The sequence below is a fragment of the Acanthopagrus latus genome, chromosome 8 (assembly GCF_904848185.1).
Source record: "Acanthopagrus latus isolate v.2019 chromosome 8, fAcaLat1.1, whole genome shotgun sequence".
Lineage (NCBI taxonomy): Eukaryota > Metazoa > Chordata > Actinopteri > Spariformes > Sparidae > Acanthopagrus > Acanthopagrus latus.
Window position 1 is genome coordinate 7,249,880 of NC_051046.1, and position 19,714 is coordinate 7,269,593.

At 43.9% G+C, this 19,714-nt stretch overlaps 3 protein-coding genes and 1 non-coding gene across 14 annotated transcripts in view; 3 read left to right on the plus strand and 1 right to left on the minus strand.

Moving 5' to 3' along the window:
* Positions 1 to 413: 413 nt before the first annotated feature.
* Positions 414 to 6,285, plus strand: LOC119023855 (B-cadherin-like). The gene is made up of 15 exons (XM_037106092.1): positions 414 to 581; positions 980 to 1,078; positions 1,177 to 1,320; positions 1,412 to 1,567; positions 1,657 to 1,798; positions 2,301 to 2,473; positions 2,564 to 2,692; positions 2,778 to 2,963; positions 3,055 to 3,299; positions 3,386 to 3,528; positions 3,638 to 3,862; positions 4,000 to 4,224; positions 4,317 to 4,453; positions 4,606 to 4,749; positions 4,863 to 6,285. The coding sequence occupies exons 1-15, from the start codon at positions 429 to 431 to the stop codon at positions 5,115 to 5,117; spliced, it is 2,556 nt and encodes an 851-aa protein (XP_036961987.1). The 5' UTR covers positions 414 to 428; the 3' UTR covers positions 5,118 to 6,285.
* Positions 6,286 to 6,521: 236 nt separating this feature from the next.
* Positions 6,522 to 9,106, plus strand: si:dkey-30c15.13 (uncharacterized protein LOC558731 homolog). The gene is made up of 7 exons (XM_037106839.1): positions 6,522 to 6,681; positions 6,796 to 6,957; positions 7,056 to 7,166; positions 7,249 to 7,305; positions 7,385 to 7,495; positions 7,632 to 7,778; positions 8,011 to 9,106. The coding sequence occupies exons 2-7, from the start codon at positions 6,796 to 6,798 to the stop codon at positions 8,062 to 8,064; spliced, it is 642 nt and encodes a 213-aa protein (XP_036962734.1). The 5' UTR covers positions 6,522 to 6,681; the 3' UTR covers positions 8,065 to 9,106.
* A 1,109-nt stretch (positions 9,107 to 10,215) lies between these two features.
* The window catches only part of frmd4a (FERM domain containing 4A), an 85,374-nt gene continuing 75,875 nt past the window's right edge, over positions 10,216 to 19,714 (minus strand). For 7 of the 11 annotated variants that reach the window (XM_037106832.1, XM_037106829.1, XM_037106828.1 and 4 more), the window contains 8 exons: positions 18,361 to 18,592; positions 18,133 to 18,189; positions 17,800 to 18,037; positions 17,537 to 17,695; positions 16,976 to 17,308; positions 16,285 to 16,868; positions 15,197 to 15,299; positions 10,216 to 13,551 (listed from right to left, as the gene is read on the minus strand). In XM_037106832.1, the coding sequence (XP_036962727.1) occupies positions 13,449 to 13,551; positions 15,197 to 15,299; positions 16,285 to 16,868; positions 16,976 to 17,308; positions 17,537 to 17,695; positions 17,800 to 18,037; positions 18,133 to 18,189; positions 18,361 to 18,592 (1,809 nt within the window). In that variant the 3' untranslated portion in view covers positions 10,216 to 13,448. Of the gene's footprint in view, positions 13,552 to 14,613; positions 14,686 to 15,196; positions 15,300 to 16,284; positions 16,869 to 16,975; positions 17,309 to 17,536; positions 17,696 to 17,799; positions 18,038 to 18,132; positions 18,190 to 18,360; positions 18,593 to 19,714 lie in introns of all 11 variants that reach the window. The other 4 variants (XM_037106837.1, XM_037106831.1, XM_037106838.1 and 1 more) reach the window with 2 other exon arrangements.
* On the plus strand, positions 15,531 to 15,603 carry trnam-cau. The gene has a single exon. It is a non-coding gene; the product is annotated as a tRNA-Met (tRNA).

Consider the following 19,714-nt stretch of genomic DNA (forward strand, 5'->3'; position numbering starts at 1 on the left):
AAAGGTCGGCAAGAGAGTTAAGTCATCCGAGGCTGTGTGGGAAGAAAGAGTTTTCAAAATAAACTGCGTCAAATCGTCAGTTGCTGGGTGTCATGGGAGCCTCAGGTGTTATGTAAACACTGCCCCCGCTCACAGTAAGGTGCATCACTACACCAACAAAGAGGCGAGACGGGAAATCTCCAGTGCATAAACACACACCTGCATGTCTGACAGTGTCTGAGGTCACCTCAGAGCTCCTTTGTTTCTCACCAGCTTTTCACTGATAAAATCAAACTACTTAGTTAGCTTCCTTAGCACAAGAAAGCACAGTCAGCTCAGGATTACGGTGGCTGCAGGCGGTTAAAAGAACAAAAAACAGGTCTGGATGATCACCTGCTGATCACACAGACTGAGGGACCTTGAAGGTGACACATAAGGACGGTTTGTAAATGTCACAAACTTGGCAGGTTGCCGTTGGAACAAAGACGCAGATCCAGTCTGGAAGAGAGTGGAAGAGAGACCTGCAGGGTTTTTTTATACTGAAGAGGACGATGGGGAACAGCAGAACTTTGAGGGGGTTGTTTTTGATTTGCCAAGTCCAGGTGAGTGTTAAAAAGTTGTAGTCAAGTAATAAGTTATGTTATTGTTTTGCCTGTTTTTGTGTTGGCTGACCACTGAAATTTCTTTTCTTCTGAAAACTTCAAACTGTCTTTATTGCCTAGCCTAACTATATATAATCTCATATTTATCATGATGTATATTTATTGGCTGTTGTTTTTTTAACATGTTTTGGTTGAAGCTTTTACTCTTTCTACTGTTTTTACTCTTAAAAGTTTGTTTTTATTTTCTGAAAAGTAAAATGTAATTGGTTTCATTAAATTATTATTTTTTTAAAGCGCAATACAGAAGTTATTTCCATGCAGTAGTTTCTTTCACACTCTTTTCATAAATATAAGCATTATTATTGATTATTTTGAGTTTAGATGTATTTGTCCCTCAGTTTTTAGCCTTTCTGGCTGCAGCAGAACTTCAACCGTGCTGCTCAAACAACAGAAGCAACTGCTCAGATGGTGAAACCCCCAGAAGCAAAAATCTAGAGGTACATTTTGAGATCATTTTCTTATCCTCGTATTAGATTTTATTGATGAGTTTGCTTTCCAATACCTGACTTGACACGATGAGTCCTGATTCAACCAGAACAACTCGGCCCTCCAGCAGCTCCCTGCCATTGAGTTCCCTCACGTGTCTGGCGGTTTGAAACGGATGAAGCGGGAGTGGGTTATTCCAGCCATTGACTTTCCAGAGAATGACAGGGGTCCATATCCCAAATACATGGTGAAGGTAACTACAGTAGTATCAAGCAAATGAAACTATTTTGAATGCATTTTTCACTACATGTATTGACTGAATCACTTGTGTTACTGTGCTTTAGATCAAGTCAAGCTATGAGGATACGGTGGCGATAACCTACAAGGTCACTGGACCCGGAGCTGATGAGCCCCCTGAAGGTCTTTTCACTGTCGACCGGCGGTCTGGAGTGCTGTACGTGACCCAGCCACTTGACAGGGAGAGGACAGCTAAATACAGAGTGAGCATGATCTCACCTTTAACGCTGAATCACAGAACTTATATCCTTATATATACTAACCGCAGGTATATATGTTGTGTGTGTTGCAGCTGTGGACTCATGCACTGAATGGGGGCATCAAGGCCGAGGAGCCCATGGAGCTCATTATCAACATCATCGACCAGAATGACAACGCTCCAGCATTCACTCAGAACCCTTTCTATGGCGGAGTGAGCGAAAGCGCTGACATCGGTGTGTGAAAAGACAGGAAACTTTTTTAAAAAAACAAAAAAAAACCAAGAGGTTTTGTGCTTGTGTCAGCGCAGGATGTAAACCAAAGAAGCATCTTACTCAACTGAGATGTAACATTGTTTAGTTATCTGACCTTTTGTCTATGAGTTGATGCAAGATTAATTTTGCGAAGTGATGTGGTGGGCAGATGTACTTTGGCAGCAAGAAAATAGTTCCTACTTTAAACTGATTTCAACAAGGTCTGTGGATTATTTCTAGAGTTTTGTTCGGAGTTTTTGGTATTTTGAGCGCCACAAGCCGATTAACATCTAGTTCTATTATTTGAGAGGATGATGACCTCTCTATCTCCAAAAACTGGCAACTCACACCCCCAAAAATTCTAGATGGATAAATAGCACTACAGGTAACAGGAAAATTATGTTGTTTTAATTTAGGGGTGAATTGTCCCTTTAATGTGAACTTCCAAGTCCTTGTGCTCACTGTTTTTTGTTTTCTTCAACAGGTGACTCCATCATGAAGGTAACAGCAGTGGATAAAGACGACCCGCAGACATACAACGCTATGATAAGGTTTAAGATACTGACTCAGATCCCTCAAACACCCAAGAAGAACATGTTTGCCATAAACCCAGTGAGTGGAGCGATTAGCGTGACAGCAGATGGACTGGACAGAGAGGTAACGCAATCGCACAATGAGCAGAAAACCCTTCTCTTTCCAAGATTTTCTCAGTCCTCACTTCTGCTGTGACTCACGTCCCTGTGTCAGACCCAGCCAGAGTACAAGCTGATCGTCGAAGCCGCTGATATGGAGGGGGCGGGGCTGACGGCCACCTGCACCGTCGCCATTAGTGTTACTGACAGCAACGACAATGCTCCACTATTCACCAACACATTTGTGAGTTAAAAAAAACGTGCCCAAATACTTCAGAATGACATTGAAATACGAGCTTCTTGAGAGCTTCTTGCTTTTTTCCCCCCAGATATCCACATTGGTCCCTGAGAATGAGATTGGAGTTGAGGTTACAACGCTAAAGGTCACTGACAAGGATGAGTTAGGATCTCCGAATGCCAACACCAGATACTCAATAGTCAAAGGCAACGAGAGGGGAGACTTCAGTATCACCACGGGCCTCGATAAAATGAAGGGAATCCTCACGACAGCCACAGTGAGGAAACGCCTGTCTGGTTTTATAAGTCTGTGTTGTTTTACTCAACATGCAGAGCTCTTCAAAACTCGCCCTCTCCTTTACCTTCAAGGAGCTGGATTTTGAGAGCGTTCCTGTCTTCACCCTGCTGGTGGTGGTGACGAATGAGGCGCCTTTCTCCGGACCGGTGTCGACCTCGACGGCCACGGTCGCTGTATCGGTCGTGGACAAGAACGAGCCTCCTGCTTTCAGTCCGTCAGAGATTCGTGTCAGCATCTCAGAGGACGCCAACACAGGGAGTTCTGTGGCCGACCTCAGGGCGAAGGACCCAGACACGGACAGGAAACAGAGCGTTAGGTAATTATAACTCATACAGGACAGAAATTTGGATCTTCATGTGTCCACAGTATGTATGTATCTACTCTGTTTCTTCTTGTTTTCAGATATGGTCTACACAGCGACACAGTCAGGTGGCTGAGTATCGATAAAGACACAGGATACATCACAGTGAATAGCAGCATGGACAGAGAATCACAGTATGTCAAAGACGGCAGATACACAGTCCTAGTTTTGGCACACGACAACGGTAAATGTATACTCATCGTCTCCCGTAACGACACTGTGACAGCTCCCCTCCTCACTCACCTGTCTGAACACAAAACCCCGCTGTGCTCCTTTCTTCACATTCTCCCTAGATACCGTCCCGGCTACAGGGACGGGTACTCTGATCGTGAGTTTGTTGGATGTGAACGACCATCTTCCTGTGATCGAGCAGAGGAGAGTCAGCCTGTGCAACAGAGATCCGTTTCCCGCCCAGCTTGACATAGTGGACCTTGACGGACCGGGTCATGCAGGACCGTTTATGGTGCAGCTTCAAGGAGAGCACAAGATCAACTGGACCGTGAGCACCAATTCTACAAGTAAGAGAAGTCACAGACAGTGTGCCTGAATTTTTATTAGTGGTCAGCAACAAAAAATTCATAATACATCCTGTATGAAATCATCAAACCTAGAAACTCCTCAACTGTTAACTCTTCATCTTTTCCCCCCTTTGCAGACAACTTGGCATCCCTGGCTCCCAAACATGAGTTGCCACCAGGAGACTATCGCATTCTACTGCGTATCTACGATGCTGGCATGCTCTACCAAGACAGCTCACTGGACGTAGAGGTGTGCCCGTGTCAAGGAGCTGTTTCTACCTGCTTCGTCCCACACAGCTCCCCCCGCATGCTCAACTCTTCTCTTGCAACCTCGGCCCTGGGAGCAATTTTTGGTCTTTTGTGTACGTATCAGGTCTTCCTTATTCACCCAGCGTCGTATATTAAGTTTTGTTTTTTCTGTTTTTAATTTCTCTGATTGTTCTGTTGACCACAGTGTTGCTCTTGCTGCTGCTGCTGTTGCTGAGAAGGAGGAGGAGGAGGAGGTCGGAGAAGGAGGTCGCTCTTCTTGAAGACGTGCCCAGGGAAAACATCTTCTTCTACAATGAGGAGGGAGGAGGAGAAGACGACCAGGTAGGAGCAGCAGGTTTTAGGGCAGATGTTTTCACGAGACATCTGCAATGTCAGATATCTGCTTACACTGACTAGTAGAAATAATTTTATCAGTCTAAAAGTGCCAGAAATGGAAGTAGTAAGGGCGTTCTGTTTCTGTGGTATACACTTAGGAGTACAACCTGAGCCAGCTTCACAGAGGGCTTGATAACCGTCCTGATGTCGTCTGCACCGAAGTGCTTCCTACTGCTACGAGCCGCCCATCCTACCGCCTACAACTCCACGCCGATGAAGAGGTCGGCAAATTTATTGAGGATGTGAGTGGTGTCAAATTTGATAAATTGGACATGATGTTTCCAAGAATATGAACGTATCAACGAATCAGATGTATCGTAACTCTTTTATATATTTTTCTTGGTGTTCCTTGCAGAACCTGCACGCTGCAGACAGCGACCCCACAGCCCCTCCCTACGACTGTCTCCTGGTGTTCGACTACGAGGGCGGCGGCGGCTCAGAGGCAGAGTCTCTCAGTTCCATCGAGTCCTCGGACTCTGACGAGGAGCAGGACTTTAAAAAACTGGATCACTGGGGACCACGTTTCAGCAGGCTGGCTGACCTGTACGCAGGTGGCACAGAGGAGGATGATGACACAGAAACTCTGCCAGGAAAAACAGAATGGGTCTGACATGTCCCTGTATTTATAGATTGTCCACATTCACGTCCATCTGCCCGAGGTCTTCGGAGTGCTGTGTGACCTCTTTCTGCTGCCTTCTGTGGCTCTTTCAGACTCTGTTGACTTAGATTAGAGATGCTCTGTTCACATGCATTTTCAGCTTCCCCTTCTCGTTCATTGCGTTAGCTTGTTACTGGAATCTGCTGGTAAACAATGACATTAATAAGCTAAGTTATATTAAATAGTGGGCACGTGATTGTCTGCATGATGTCATTTTGTTGTTACCCATCTTTTATGCCAAAAATTAGATTGCTCAAGTAAAAGTGACTGTTGTTCACTCTGATGATAATGAGAAACAGCTTCACTCACTCATGTCAGTGGCATTCGAAGTTATGTCCTGTCCAAAGCTGTTTTCCATAAATGTAAATGTGGAGGATATTTAGAGTACTGTGTTTATATTTAGCATACTGCAGCCTGTGGTGGAGCTAACAGGGCACTAACACGAGACTCCACCCCAACATTTATGAAGGAATCCTCCTTTTACCAAGAATTTCAAGTGTTTCACAGTGGTGCAGTGATGCCATTAAAAATAAGTCAGTAACCACTGCTGAGACAGCCGCTCTCTTATCAGCATATTAACCGTGGAGTTCCTCACGGCTCCATCATAGGCCCACCTCTATTTACAATTTTTATGCCCCCATTTGTTCTAATGATCTGTGAATCCAATAACTTTTTCAACTGCTAAATGATCTGATCATGTATACTGTACATTTAAAGGGTAACTCTACTGATTTTTCACATTGAAGTGTGTTTACAGGTCTTGTGGAGTTACTACTGCATATGTGATACAACTCTTGTAAAGCTGCATGTAATCTGATAAATTACATCTTTCTTCCTTTAAAAAGGAAGAAGAATGCTTGGGATCAAAAAAGGTGATATATCTGGTTCTGCTGTGACAATTTCGGTTTTGGTTTAAAGTTGATTGACTTTTTGCGTCATCCTTTTAATGTTAATCTTTTTCCACATGCTTTTATATGACGTCTTGAGATGACCCATCTCATAAGAGCTCAATGTGTATTTTTTAACATATTTTGTGGGCCCTTGTTTGTATATTTCCCTTGTTTCATTTTTTTTCTGATTGCCAAAAAGTTTGTTTGAATGTGTCTTTTGTGCAATTTTGCATTGCTAATAAAGTCAGTTTTCTATTTACAAATCATTATCATATTATTTCCTCTTTTATTATATGAATAGAATTAGAGTTTGAGTGTGTTATGGTTTGTCTCTAGTCTAAAACCCCCCCCAGTCTTCTGATGCTGTAAGTAGGTGAGCGCTGCCTATGAGCTGATAAGCTCTTAGTCACGGCCAATGATCACCCTGAGTCACCTCCTCGACAGTGGACTTTCCACCTCACATTATCATCCAACCCAAGTGAACTTTAACACTCTGGATCGACTTCACCGTGGAATAACAGCAGCAGAGAGAAAAACTGTTTAAATGTTTCCTCTCTCAGTTAGATGACGTTTTTCTGTTGATATGAAGGCCTGTGGATAAATCAGTTTGACAACATTCGAGGAAGGTAAGACTGAAACCGAGTGTGGCGTCTGACTCCAAGGTGTGTTTGACAATGTATACAGTGTAACCTCCATTTTGTTTCCCCTACAAGTTGACTCTTTTTTTTTTCCCACAACAGATGACGCAGAACATGTTTCAGGAGGGGCTGTACCATGTGTTTTTTAAAGAGACACCCTCAACCCGCCCACCGACCCAGGTCACCAGTCATGCGGAACTAGTCAATGTCAGGATCCATCGCTGGTTTGGGGCCGTGGTGAACACCAGACTGTTAGTCTCTGGGGTGAGACGCTGCTTTCTTTCTGCTCCTCCAAACAAACCATGACTTAACAGGCTTTTTAACCTGTCTTCCCGCTTCATACGGCCTCTGTTTCCCTTCAGGTGGTGCAGATCCTCAGTGCCTTGGCTTGCATATTAACCACAGTCATCCATGCATGTGTGAGCTACAACTGCTCCATCTCCATGACAACACCGGTGTGGTCAAGCCTATTTGTGAGTCCACGTCCGCCTCGGCTCAAATCATTCAGACACACAGAGTCAAATACTGCGTCCTAACTTGTTTGTGTTGTTCCAGTATGTAGCTGCCGGGTGTCTGGCGTTGGAGGCTCAGAGGAAAGCTAATAAAATGAAGGTAAATCGTTTCTAGGTCATGTCACTTTTTTGTTCATCTCATAGACTTCCTGTCTTAATGTTGCATTTTTCATTGACAGATAATCACCCTGATGGGTCTGAATATCTTTTGTCTGCTGTTTGGCTTCTCTGCTTTCCTGTCCGTCAGCATCAGGTCTACATTTCCTGCCACATTAAGCACAACCCAACAGGTAATCCTGCAATTCTGTTTTAGTGTTCTACCTTTTTTTTTAACTACTATGATGCTTGTTCCAGCTCTGATAGTGACAGAAATGAATGTTGCACTGTCCTCCCTCACTCTCTCCCCCATTCATTTCCTCTCACCAGCGTGTTGGTTCATATGTTGCAAAGGGGAGCGCCATAGCATTTTCCGTGAAGTGTTTTCTGGCGTCGCTCTATGTTCTCCTGGTGTCCTGGAGAGGCCTGCGTCGCTACAGTTCTCCCCACAATCAGGCCTACAGCCGCGTCGCACAGGTAAATATAGTGGCAGAGGATAAAAAAGGCAGATTGGTTTAACATTCATTTGGTAATTTTGGTATTTTCCAGTTTGTGTTTTTAGTGTTTTTTTGGGAAGTTGCTCTCTAAACACAGTGCCAGAAAAATAAATCTGAGACGTGAAATTTAAAAAAGCATCGCTCAGGCCTGATTATCATAGGTGGTTGAAATGAATGGGGTCTTTTTCATTGCTTTTTTTTTCTCTGGGCAGGTTCCAGATGAAATTAACGGGCCTCTACTGGAACAAGAGGAACTGACTCTGTGAAACTGGAAGACCTTGGAAGTAACACACTCCTGCGTGCACAACATTTAGTAAAACTCAAGTTACTGTAGAAGATGAGGGTTTGTACTGGCTGGCATGAGAAGCTTGTCCAGTCCTGATTGAGGAAATTATTAAGACATTGTGAAACATATCGTGTCACCTGACTGATGACTCAGTGCCACTTCTCCTTTCAGACAAATTGAAATTCGCTTTATCCAAACCAAGTGCATCAGCAACGTTAAGATATGCAAAAAGCACACAAATAAGAAATGATGTATATAACACACAAAGATGACTTGTTAGAATAAATTAAGTGTTTTTAAAACTCATTTTCAAAGACGCCACTCTGTGATCGTCACTAGAGGGCAGCACTGTCAATGATTTCACATGCTGCACTGTCTGATTCATAAACCTGCTGCCTGTCTGGAGTGTTAGAGGACAACACCGCTTCACTTCTGTCGCTTAACATAAATTAAAAAAAAATAAAATAAAATAAGCAGAAGTTGTTTGGTGACTGCACATCAGAGACTGGGTGCTAATCGTGAAAATGACGCACACTGAAATGAGAAGGTGACCACAAGGATCTTGTTACCAAAGTGTCATATATAGCCTTACACACAGTATATACATACCACACAGTAGGTGGTAGTCCACAGCCCATAATTCATCACCAGAGGGAAGAACAAGTTTATAAGGTTACATATAAGGTTAAAAAGGCCTTTGTAACTACATATTGGAGGTTAACATCACTGTTAGAGAATTTTAATTACTATGAGGATACGTGTGCTTTACATCAGCTGTGGGATGTATATGGTAGAGGCTGTATCTGACACTAGTGTCCAAGTCCTCTCAGGGTGTTTGTAATAAAACCCTTGGAGTTAAATGTGCGGCCATAATCTCTTCTATATAAACACATTACCAGCAGGCAGGCCTTTTCATGTATGATAGTAACAGTATGATGTGTGTAATGTGAATATAATGTTTGCATCTACTGTGAATAAATGTTTTGGGTTTTTTTTTTTTAGTAAACTTGTTTCCGACTGTTTCCAGGGCTGATATTTATGTCTCGTAGTGACTTGAACCTTAATCCAGTCTGAGCCCTGAAACACAGCACTCATCAACAGACTGAAACCAAAACTCTGGTCCTCACAAACATAGATAGAGGAGAACAGACACAGTGAGGAATGTGGTGCATTTGTTTTTAAATATCTAAATGTGATGGAGGATTTCATTAAGAATATAAAGCAAGGTCATACACCACTCCTATAGCAGACACACACACACACACACACACACACAAAGAATTGTGCAAGTGAAAAAATCACAGAGGAGCTAGTTTCTCACGGCATGTCGGTCTAACAGCTTCCAGCTGTTGCCTGGTTTGGGAGAGCTGCTATGGGAACACACCAAGTACAAAGACTAACATGGGATTCATTAGTAAATGGACACAGACGGGGAATAAAAGAAAGCAGGAGGACGAGGCTGGTTGTCCTCACAGAAACTGACAACCGGTTTCTCCGGTAGAAGACACTTCTCAGTGCGGTTTAGCACTTTGTGTGTGTGTTTACAGTCTGAGTCGAGTGTGTTTCATGATATGAGCGTGTGTACATGTAAGTTTAACAACACGCAATCACTTTGTTCAGATGTCTGCATCTCCTGCCAGTACACATAAATGGTATTCATGTTTCATCTACACAAAGAGAGATTGTCTGTGAGATCTGAGTTAGCTGCCAACCATGTCATACAGTGGCATGCAAGTGAGAAATGTGTGGAAAAAACCTCTGCCTGGATGAATGTGCAGCTGTTAAATCTCGTGCTCTGCCGCTGGATGGTGAGTAATATCTTTTATCTTTGGACTGTAGCTTCCTTTTGAATCGGCAGGAAATCCTCCTTCTCCTTCTCTTGGAGGCCAGAGTGTGAGAAGGAAGTGACTGAGGCCTGGATGTGATGACAAGAGGCTGAGTGTGTCCGGAGGAGTAGAAGTGGTGACTACAAGCGGGGATTCCCTTTGATAAGTCTGACTGATACTCTGACCTTTCAGCAGAGTCGGCCCGGTGGGGTTTGATGTGAGCCACCTGGAAGCGAGCGGACAACTCGGTGCTTTTTATTTTTGAGAAGTGGAGGAAGAGAAAAGAAAACAGACAAAGGCATAATCTTGAGAACATTCATCAATAATTTATTTTTCTTTCTGAAGAACCACCACGGCTTCTCATCTTGAAAATTCATCATCAATTTCCAACAACACAGTTTTGAAAAATGTAAAGTTACTATACAAATTTTTAATAGAAAAAAGAATAAATTAACTGTGGAATTCAGTTTTTTTTTTTGTTTTTTTTTTCAGCAATTCCACATTTTTTTTCTACAACACCTTTTAATGTATTGTTACAGTTGAACAGAACTGATAAAATCAAGTTACATGCTCTATTGTCTGGTAGGGGAAGTGTTTCTACTATTAAACTGTCTGTTAAAATAAGCTTCATTTTGCACATCTGGTATTGAATCTATTGATAACAATGAAGAGATGTCTAGATCCTACGTGACAAAGCAGTAACTGGTCATTTTGTAGCACCTGAAAGGGTTGTTACAATGTCAGAACTAAAAAAAACAAAACAAAAAACAATACTGGTTCATATAAAATGGAACATTGTTAAAACAATGAATGTGAATGTTAAAAACCCCACAAAACCTTACAGTGCCCCTCCGTACATACAGGTATAGACTGATAAAAGAGTTAGTTCACTTCTCTTGAAGTATTACAAAAAACCTCATACGTTTTCTATGGAGCACAGAGAATATGGTATGTTTGGAGTTACAGAGGGGAAGGGGACGTCACACTTCTTCACATCGGGCTCAGAGATTACCACAAGGTCAAAGCGGGACTTTTTTCTGGGGGTCGAGGACACACTACGGAGCAAGACATGATATAGAAGTCGGATGCTGGATGTCTTTGGGGTATTTATTCATCGGTGGATTTGCAGGGCATGCATGGGATCGTGTCTTTAGCACACGAAAGACTTTGAGTGAGCAGAGCAGGGTCAAACTTGGACTCTAATAGAAGTACAGAAGTGTTAAGTTTCTATGAGATGGTAACCAGGGAGCGGATCCTGGTTCCAGTCCTGGGTAAAAGACTGGTCAGATGTGACCAGGTATTGATGGACAACTCTCCATGCAGGGATCGGGCTAAACCTTCAGATTTGCATATATTGCATAAAGGAAACACAACACAGTGAGGCATGACAGGTTAAGATTTGTTCCATTCCAGATTGTTACACCCTTTGTTTAACATAGTGGAGCTGAAAGACTGAAAAAAATCCCACTTTTTCCTAAATCCTTTTGTGCAAAATGATTCTCAACATAAACTCTGTTTCATGATTCAGGGACAGCTAAAACATGCAAAGTTCTACTTCCTCCGTACAAAACCAGGTGTGCTTTTCTAACCCTGTTCTGAATGTCTGATCTGTTGATTGGGACGTGTGAGAAAATATTTCTCCTCATTTGAATTGTTTTGTTTCAGTTCTGACTATGGCTTCTCTTCTGCCTTGACAGCGGGGTATTAATTATTGTCATCCTGAAATTGTCCATACACAAATAAGAAAGAGCCTATCTTTATCTCCTAATCTGTGGTTCTAGCTTCTCCATTCCCGTCTTATGCACTTTGATAGAACTCATTGGTAAAATATTGACAGTGGAAAATGAGAACATATTAACTGTAGGTCCAGCCCTCATAGACACTGTTGTGCTTTTCACTGTACGTTTTAATAATTCCGTCTACGCTCGATGCCAGATATGAGAGAAGTCTGGTGAATGTTTTCTGGCTGCTCTGCCTAGCTGTTGTTTAATACAATGGCTAAAGTCTTGAAGCGGGTTGTAGCTTGTTTCAGTGCTCAATTACAGTAAAAAAACTTGTAAAGCACCAACATGTTTGGCACCAATAATCTTGCACTCATGCGTGCTCATAATATACGGTGTTGTGACTGTCAGTGTGTGTGTTATAACTAGTGTCTGTGTTCAAACAGGATGCTCCTGTCATGATGAAGAGATGGACTGAAAGATGAAAGAACACAGTGCTACTACAGGGACTGACAGAACCAGAATAGAGCCAAGGCCAGTAGAGGAGTAGAGACACTAGTGACAAAAAACACGATTCACTGAACGGCCTCAATATCAAACATAAGTAACGTCAACAGATGTCGACAGCCAATCATCTTTAACTTTCAGGGGTGAAAATGAAACATGTAACAAAGTGGAATCACAATGCGCCATGTGGCCAAACAAACTACTGCGGACAGAGAAATCTCGTCAGGACCTTAAATAAACATGAACGATGAAGTCACTGAAATAAGCCCAGACCAATGCCAAACCCAATAACCACAACTCCAAATTCTCCCTATGATGCACTAATAATCCTTTACTCCAAGCACCACAAGTCAGGGAACATGGCGAAACGCCTGCTTCAATTCACTCCGAAGGTTCAAACCAGTTTATATACTTGTACAATGTTTGTTATTGCTATTAGTCCTCGTCAATATCCCAGATGGAGTCCCGTGAACCGTCCTGATATTGTCACTGTGAATTCACTCTCTACAGTCGCAGTTACTTCTCTGCAGGGGCACCAGCCCAGGGACCCTGGTGTGACCAGTCAATCCAGTTGTTGTCTTTGGTTGTGGGTTAAACTGAGAGGAGTTGAATTTGTCATCTAAACGTTTGTTAAATCCGATTTTTTTCCCGTGTTAAGTCTGTGTCATCTTCTTTTTTAAATATGCAGGGAGAGAAAAACAAAAATAAGACAAACATTAATGGGGATAATGAAATCCAACACAGTTCATCTGGGCCTGGAAATTGTTTTTTTTAACTGGTGGCTCAAATCCAGCAGGTATCCTCTGATTAGGTGGCAGTGCATTGGAGTTGGTAAGGACCAAAGATGAGATATGAAACAGATCCTGGAATGGTTGATGTTCGTTCCGTTGAGTTGAAGTTGTATGTTTGATATTTTTTCTGTGCTCTCCTCCCCCCACGCCTCCCCCCCACATTGCCCCATTGCTTGTGTGCTGAGGGTGAGTAAAGAAAGGGTGCTGCAGGGCAACAGTTCAACAGCTGAGGTGGCACTTCTCAGTCTGTCCTGTGAAATCAGCTTTTATCGGAGCCCAGCGAGTGTGTCCCTGTCCAGCTGAGCTGTGATGGATGGGTATAATAAAGAGGTGCTGAGATGGATGGAGGGCAGGATTTAGGGAGGAGGGACGCTCTGGTCCAGTCCGCCGTCCAGTCAGAGCAGGGGTTTTGTAGGGCATTGAGGATGAGGTTGTTGGTTGTCGATGGGTAGTAGTGAGGGACAGTGGAGAGGCAGTAGGAGAGGGCGATGAGACTTTTCTGGGCCCTACAGGAAGGTCTCAGACCAGGGTTCCAGGTTTGGCCTTGTCATGTCCGTACCACTGCACATCTGCCAGCTCTGAACACAGGGGGCTGCTGAGAAAACAGCTGTCACTGAAAGACCTGCAGAGGAAAGACGCAAGACAAGGATCAGACTGACTTAAAGAAAAGCTTTACTTTAACAAGTTAAATTAAGCAGAAATTTTCACCTATGGCCCTGGTCAGTCCTGGTACTGACCTTCACCTTTAGTGATCGGATTACAAGTGAACAGCTCTAAGTCTTGTCAGTTCCCACCTGGCATTAGAATAACTCTCAACATGCATTTTAGTCAGAGTCAGAGAGTGCTCATGTGCTTTATTTAATGCTCAATTTACAAAGTCGGAGGATACTGCAGGTATTTGTTCAGTTCAGACAAAAACTCCTGCTGCTAACATTGGCAAGTTAAGAGAGTCCAAAAACAGTTCTGCCCGTCGCTCTGGCCTCTTCTTGTTGTTTTGCTGAGGACATCAGTTTAGTAGGCGGTCTTTCAATGTGGTCCACGGCACATGTGTGTACACACTGCTCCAAGAATGTGGTCACATGTGGCCCAGACCACCTCTGAATGTGGTCCGATCTCAAATGCAACCCCAATGCATCTGTACTTAGAGCTGTCCACTTATGATTGGATCACTAAGGATGCATATTAATAGCGGGTCTGAACAGGGCCTTCTCGGTTTCAAGTGTTTATCCGCCCCTGAGATGGTTTGTTAAAGAATGTTTTCCGTCACAACACATACAGCAGATGGTTAAGTTATTACCATTAGTAAAACCTTTAAGTAATTAGCCACACTGTCAGTGTCATACCACAGAGCAGAGCACATGCAGAGATCCAGTACAGCCAGAGGATGAGTACATGACACAGATACCTCCACCGTCAAAGAGCAAGAAATTGTGCACATTCCCCATTTTCAGCCCTCCACCTTTTATCTAAGTGACTAGTAAACATGTTCAAAGAGTGCTTAGACTGTCAATTTTGAATGGACATACTTCTATAAATAAAAGTCTGACTGAGAGTGGATTTGGCATTGCTGTCACACTACATTTTTTGCTTCAAGGTTGTTTTCTCTCTGTTCTGCTGCTGCTGTGCTTCCCTAACAGTGCACTGTAGGTTTAGACCACTTGCAGGCTGAGACCACAGACAGTACCTCTATGCATCAGAGCTGGGCTGAGGGGGAGACTGACAGACGTCCTCAGTAGGAGAGCTGTCTGCTGTGCCTCTAAACCAGGAGAGAGGACACACACACAAGGGAAGGAGGGTTAGTATAGACGGAGAGAGAGAGAGACAGAGAGAGAGAGACAGAGAGACGAGAAGGAAATATTAAAATATTAGGTGACAAGAGAATTTTCAATTATGAAATGTTGATCAGAGGGTGTGAGAGATGCCAGGAAAAAGTGAGACACATGGAACAGATTGTGTGAGTGAAACACATTTACACAGCCGAGGCGTATGAAAAGAGAGACATCATTTGATTATGAGTATGAAAAAAGGTTCCAAAACAGAGCCCAAAATCACATAAAAATCATTCTTTGGGATTAGTTCAACAGTGGAGACAATCAGCTGACACAGATACAACAGAAAATCAAAGCTCGTGAGGATGTGAGAGTGAGGTTTGGATGAAGACTGACAGGAAGAAGGTGCCAAGATGCAGTTTGCCCTAAATTGATGTTAAATCAGATGTGACTTCGAACATCGTGTCACCTTGATCTGCTGCTGAGTGTGTGTCTTACCCGCTCTGCCAGTTGAGGATGTGCTGTGGGCTACAGGGGGGTGTGGGTGTGGCTGCGTGTTCGCTGGAGGGCGTCATACTCCTCTGGCTGTGAGGGGATGCAGCTATGGGGAAAAGTGACAGTTAGTCGTGCTAAAAGACACAACAGACATGCAGCATTACACAGCGAGACACAGGAAACAAACACACATACACAGAGATGCGTGGATACACAGAGAAAACACACATAATAGAGGTGGGGTGAGGGGCAAAGGAATTTCAATTGTGCTTTACAAATGAGGTGGGGGGGTGTGTGACCTCAGTGTCACAAAGAACATTTGCCTCAGGTGGATCAAGCCTCGTTGGCGCAGTAGGCAGCGCGTCAGTCTCATAATCTGAAGGTCGTGAGTTCGAGCCTCACACGGGGCATTAATTTTTTTTGTTTTTCCTGTAAACTGGACATCTTACCCTCACAAAGTCAACTTTTTCTCGTTAACTCCATGCTCTAGATACACATAAGTGGCTAAAACAGGCTTCATTAGCACAGTAGGCAGAATGTCAGTTCAAAAATCTGAAAGTCTGGAGTTTGATCCTTACATAAGGCAATACCTTTTCCCATACAATTTGCTCTCATGAAGTTAAACTAATAAGTCAACATTTAATGGACAAAGTACACAACTCTGTGTTGTAGGTATCTACAATCAGATAAGGCTACCTGAATCCACTGGGCACGGCTTCAAAACCACCTCAAACTGAACAGAGAAGCTCGTGCAAGGCAGGAAGTCCGACACAGTAACAGTATAGAGCATCTGTTCAGTTTTCAGATTAAAACAACCTGCAACTCCCAATCCGTAAATCAAATCAAAACAAACGAAAACAAAAGAGTTACACAGCCCACTTACCTAGAGTAGAAGCACAAAAATCAAGGAAGATTTACTAAAGCAACAGGCAGGCAGGCAATCTGCTTCCTAAATGTACCCAGTAGGGTATGAAGCCATGCAGAGGAGGGAACAAAACCACAGCTGTGCCCAGCGGAATCAAATTGTAAAGCTTTTATCTCATACACATGATGATACTCTACTTAAATATGAACAGCTGATGGAGACTTACCTGGTGAGCCCTTGGCAAGTGTTCCTACTCTACTCCCTCGACCATGTCCCAGGGTGCCTTGCTGTGACCCTGTCTCGGAGGAAGTCGACCCCGAATGCGAGTGACTCCTCTCTTTCAGGCTCCCTGAGGACCTCTGGTACCAGCACCTCAGCTCTTCAGACACTGCTGCCCTCCCCCCTCCTCCGCCTCCACCACCCTCTCGCCCCAATGACGGAGTCCGTACGATTTGAGAGCGTGATGGCGTGAGTCGACCGCTCCCCTCTCCACCCTCCTCTCCCCCCCAGGCCTCTTTGTACAGTCCACCGGCCGTGTAGGAGCTGGAGGTCTTGAACTGGGCCTTCACGCTGTAGTGACCCTCCTGGTCACTCTCCAGGCTGCGCACCACAACGGGGTTGGGGCTGCCTTCAACGTAAAGAGGGTACTCCTTGATGCGGTACTGAGAGGAGGGCTGGCTCTGGCTGTGGAGGTAGACTCCATGGTGTCCCCCTCCCATTCCACCTCCACCTGAACCTCCAATGGAGCCATTCTTAGCTGCCAGGTTTGGCATGGAGCCAGAGTTAGAAGAACCCAGGTGACCTGCAGACCTGGAGATTGAAAAAAGTACAACAAATATATTAGTTTCACAATACCTCTGTTCATTTATTTATATAGAATACATACTGCCAGAAAAAGAGTTGTGTATGCCCATTACCTGTGCCTTTGCCTCTGCCTCTGCCTGGCTTTGGAGGGTGAGTCCTCTCCCAGAGTAGAATAATTGGGGTTGCTGCCGGGGGGTCCACCAGAGGGGTAGTAATGCTCCGAGCTGCTCTGGCTGGTGCATGAAGAGCAGTCGTCCAATGGGTCAGAGCCATTGGAGCTGCGTCCTGGGCCCAGGAAGAAGTCCGGGCTGCCCAGTGTGCCCAGGGTGTGCGGGTGTGCGTCAGGGTCGGATGCCAACAGTTTGCCCTGGGACTCAAGGCTTGAGCTGCGGTTCCTAAAGTGCTGAGCGAGACTGTGCAGACGTGTGGGACTGATGTCCACTGACCTGTAAGATCCAGAATCACAAAAAAAACATTAATTAATAAAAGCTGCGCTGGAAAAAATCTCTAAAAACAATGGAATTTTGATTTTAATAGAAAAGGATAAAAGGACCAGGACATTTTTTCTGTCTGTAAGAACAATTCACTATGTATCTTTATAGTAACATACAATCTGCTACATTTACAAGAGAGTCTTGAATAAAAAGTAAACAAAAGAATTTATAAGGGCTGACCTAGTGGAATGTACATAGTGTGGGGTCCTGGTCCTCAGGTCCGGGGTCGACGGCATGCTGGACTGTGAATTCCAGTGAGGGAGGCTCCTGATGGGGCTGCTCTGCAGAGAGTTACTACCTCCTGCTTCTGCACTGCCGGAGCTTGGGAAACGCCTGTGACTTGACGAAGGGGCGAGGGAAATAAGCACAATTTATAAGTTATGTATTGCATTTATGTCTTTTATTTGTTCTAAAGGGCTAATTAAGATACTAATCTGTCATACCTGGAGTGAGAAGAGCGTTTCTTGACTTTTTCATAAGGCTCATCCAGTGACGATTCAGTCCACATCTTGGGTTTGATGGGTGATTTATCGTAGTCAGAACGCGTGTAGTGCAAGTGTCGAAGCCCATCCAGCGACTGAGGTGGAGGGGGCCGACTGTGAGATGGTGGTCGAGGAGGGAGGCCTTTGTGCGGCGATGCTACTGGAGAGAAGGTGGGGGTACCTGTGACTTGAGGATCATCTGAAATAGAACAATCATGGAATTAAGTCAAAGCAATTAAGATAAATGATTATCATGAGCTACTAAACTACACAAATGTTAGACAAAAGACTCACCGTCATCTAAGACCAGTGCGTCAGACAATGAACTGTCTTCAGAACCAATATTGGCCTCTATAAGATAAAGAAAAAAGACAAGAAGTTAAAGATTGTATGATTGCAAAATCTTAACGCTTGAAAGTGTCATGTTCGCACATCTTGAAGAAGCTGTGAAGAGGAACACTGCTGTGTGTGGCGCCAACTGAAGCTAATAGATATAGAGAGATAAGAGGAAGATATTAGTACCTTCTATGATAAGTGATGCTCTCTGTGTGGGCTTCTTGCCAGAGCGGACCCGGTACTCATTGATAGAGTTCTCAATTTCCTGGAGCTTCTTCAGTGCGTTCAGATAAGAAGTCTTCCTCTGTTTCTTCAGCTTCTTACTGCTCACATGAGGATCGCTGGCAAGACGCCTGGCTGCCTCTGTAATCTGGGACTGAATAGCAAACTCCCGCTCCAAACGCTCCAGTTCCTCTTCCTGGGACAAGGACACACACATTCACAAACATGAGCGCAAACTCTGAGCAACAGAAGCACAAAGATATTGGATTTGCTCACAGTTTTAGCAACAGAAATCTCCACACAATCCAAAAACAACAAGGCTCAGTGAGCAGACACGTATTCAGACTGTAACTCTCCCATGCAACGTATTCACACACAAAGGCCTTGCCAGAGAAAACATACTGCGGAAACCATTTATCTGTGTGCAGCTCTGCATTTTATCACCAGTGGATACTCTATTGAGAAACTCTGTTCCCCAATAATAACACCTCTCCATCAATCCATCCTCCCCTTTTTTCTGCACTTCTTCTGAAATGTGTAGATCAGAGACTACTAGGTGATCCAAGTAAAAAACTCTGTCATGCTCCAAATGTATTGTATATACGTTTACCGCAATGCAAAAATGCATGCGACAAACACATGATGTATGCACTGATGTGAGTACTGGGATGATTTCACTTGCCTCCAGGGAGACAGAGCGATGATGTATTCACTTGGGTCAACATCTGACTGGACTACCTCACTTCTGAAGAATCCCTCTCTCTAACAATCCCTTCACACTCCTGCCAGAGCGGCTTCTGTTTCTCAGTGTGTGTAAGCTTAAGGTGTTCGGTCTAAATTAAGAAACATCTTTCTGCTTGCCAGGCAGTTTGGTGATATTGTGTCCCTGGATACTTGTCAAAGCATACAACCTTAGTGACACGCACCCACACACACACGCACACACATGCCTGCACACATACAGGCGTGCGCACAATCCTACTATCACCACTTCCTGTGGCGAGAATGCTGCCAGACTATTTTTAGAAGTTCTGCTGTTCTGGAAAATCAAGCCGTGGCACAAAAAAGACAGCGAGGCAAAGATGCAGTACAAGTACTTTCACAGGGTCCAAGACGTCTCAGACTGTGGCTTCTCACTCTTCTCTGTTTCCTTCAATTACTGAACAAATGAGTCAGGATCAGTTAACTTGACGTGCCAATCATCCTCCCAACCATTAAGTGATTATATAGTATTTCAAAACATTTTAAAAATTGCATCAAACGGATATGAACACTAACTCACTAATTAGCACTCCATTCGACCATGTACTTGTTTCAA

Bases quoted from the DNA above. Each gene is read 5' to 3' on its own strand.
- LOC119023855 (XM_037106092.1), top strand. From the start codon at position 429: ATGTCACAAACTTGGCAGGTTGCCGTTGGAACAAAGACGCAGATCCAG. The intron at 1,321-1,411 runs GTAACTACAGTA...ACTGTGCTTTAG, and splicing joins ATCCCAAATACATGGTGAAG to ATCAAGTCAAGCTATGAGGA. The intron at 2,693-2,777 runs GTGAGTTAAAAA...TTTTCCCCCCAG, and splicing joins CACTATTCACCAACACATTT to ATATCCACATTGGTCCCTGA.
- si:dkey-30c15.13 (XM_037106839.1), top strand. From the start codon at position 6,796: ATGACGCAGAACATGTTTCAGGAGGGGCTGTACCATGTGTTTTTTAAA. The intron at 7,306-7,384 runs GTAAATCGTTTC...TTTCATTGACAG, and splicing joins GGAAAGCTAATAAAATGAAG to ATAATCACCCTGATGGGTCT. The intron at 7,779-8,010 runs GTAAATATAGTG...TTCTCTGGGCAG, and splicing joins CCTACAGCCGCGTCGCACAG to GTTCCAGATGAAATTAACGG.